Below are 1,786 nucleotides of genomic sequence, written 5' to 3'. Positions count from 1 at the left end.
CGTGTGCTGTTACGATGTTATTACGATATTATGTTAAAGTTACTGTTAATTTATACTGAAGCATTTTTACCTGAAACATTTTCCACACTGATCACACTTTATATTTCTATGTTTACGTTGTACATGTCTCGATCTCGAGTTGTGCAAACTAAAAGACATTAAATAGAAATAAACAAAAAGAAAAAAATTTTAAAAATATATTGCATTATTACGATTTTATTACAATATTGTGTTATATGTGTATTGTGTTATATGTGTATTAAAGTTACTATTAATTGATACTCTGAAGCATTCTTACTTAAAACATTTTCCACACTGATTACACTCATACTTCTTTTTATGTTCATTTTGTATATGCTGCGATTGTTCATTTTGTTCGAGTGTTTGATGTTCCAAAAATCTTTGACAGTTGTTTGCAGTTTTATTTTTAACAAAGTCAGAGTTGTTATCAATTTGTTCTATCGAGGCTTCCATCACATCTTCATATTTCATTTCAACAATATCAATTTCAGGTTCGTTATCTTCAGTTGAATTAACAGTTTCCTTTTCGTATTTAATTTCATCAATATTCTCTCGATTTGTTTTCCAATTATTATGAATATTCATTTTATCTCTTACCTCTTGTGTATCATTTTGATCATGCAGAACGTTCTGCTCGTCTATAATCTCTTGTTTAATATTTAGAAAGTTCTCTGAAAAGTTATTTGTATCTTTATTTGTATAGACATCATCGCTCTGCTTTTGATATAATTGCATTCGCAGACGTTTATCTACCTCAACTGCTGTACAACGCAGTTTATAACTCTTTCTTAAACGACGTGAGCAACGTCTGCATACATTGGAAGGCAATTTATCATCCGAAGAAATCTATAAACGCAAAGAATATAATATTATTTATATATATTTTGTAATATAAATGCAAGGTTAATAGTTTAAATGTGTCAAAGAATATCATACATCTTTTAAACTTACATTGATTGGTAAACATATTTTTATTTTCTTGAAAATATTATTTTTGTCTTGAAATATTGAAAAACAGTTTCGAGACTCTTCTCCACATAAACGGCATACCTCGACTTTCTCGTTTTCATTAGCCATGCTTGCAGTATTTTTATTGAAAGTTTACCTTTGTAATCATTTCATGTCTCTACAAAGATTTTTGTCTAAACAAAATCAAATGCTCTGTTTACAAAATATGTTTTTTCTATTAAAAATAAATAATTACGGAATAAATCTGTTTCATTATCATAAATTAATCGTTAAATGCAAATTATGTGTTTTTACAAAAAAATAAGATCTTAATGTACATTTAATGAAATTAATATTTTGAGTAGAATTTTTGTGGTCGCAATTAGAAACAGAATAGAAAACAAAATCTAACGTACGGCAAAGGCGTACGACAAAGTTAGAGATATAAACGTACATGCAGAAACTGTTCAGTAATAATATTTGCTTGAGTGTCGTCTCAGTTTTTGTACGTTTAGCAGATTCCACAGCTACACTATTATAAATATATAGCGCGGTCGAATTTCTTGCTCTGAAAAATAACAATACGCAACTATGAGAAAAAAAAGTGAGATCCCGTGAAGATCAAAATTTTGCTCCTACTTTGAACCTTAATTTTAGATAGAGGATTATAATAGGTCTTAAGAGGATCCTAAATCCTAGATCAAACTCCAAAAATCCGCTGTTGTACCGACAATTTGTGAGTATGTATGCGTGCGATATTGATGTAGTAGTGTGTAGTGATGTGTCATGTTTATTACCACATCAATATATCTCACGC

At 29.2% G+C, this 1,786-nt stretch overlaps 1 protein-coding gene across 1 annotated transcript; it reads right to left on the bottom strand.

The window, feature by feature from the left end:
* Window positions 1-70: 70 nt before the first annotated feature.
* On the bottom strand, window positions 71-1,532 carry LOC105461571 (gastrula zinc finger protein XlCGF66.1-like; the record flags this gene model as incomplete). Its single annotated transcript, XM_011708072.1, has 5 exons — window positions 1,424-1,532; window positions 973-1,163; window positions 619-867; window positions 299-543; window positions 71-148 (listed from the first exon to the last, which is right to left on the bottom strand). Coding segments are annotated over exons 2-5 (698 nt in total), but the record flags the coding sequence as incomplete, so codon positions are not given.
* Window positions 1,533-1,786: the final 254 nt, after the last annotated feature.

The sequence above is a fragment of the Wasmannia auropunctata genome, unplaced genomic scaffold (assembly GCF_000956235.1).
Source record: "Wasmannia auropunctata unplaced genomic scaffold, wasmannia.A_1.0 LD283908.1, whole genome shotgun sequence".
NCBI lineage: Eukaryota > Metazoa > Arthropoda > Insecta > Hymenoptera > Formicidae > Wasmannia > Wasmannia auropunctata.
This window is presented reverse-complemented; position numbering and strand designations above follow the sequence as displayed.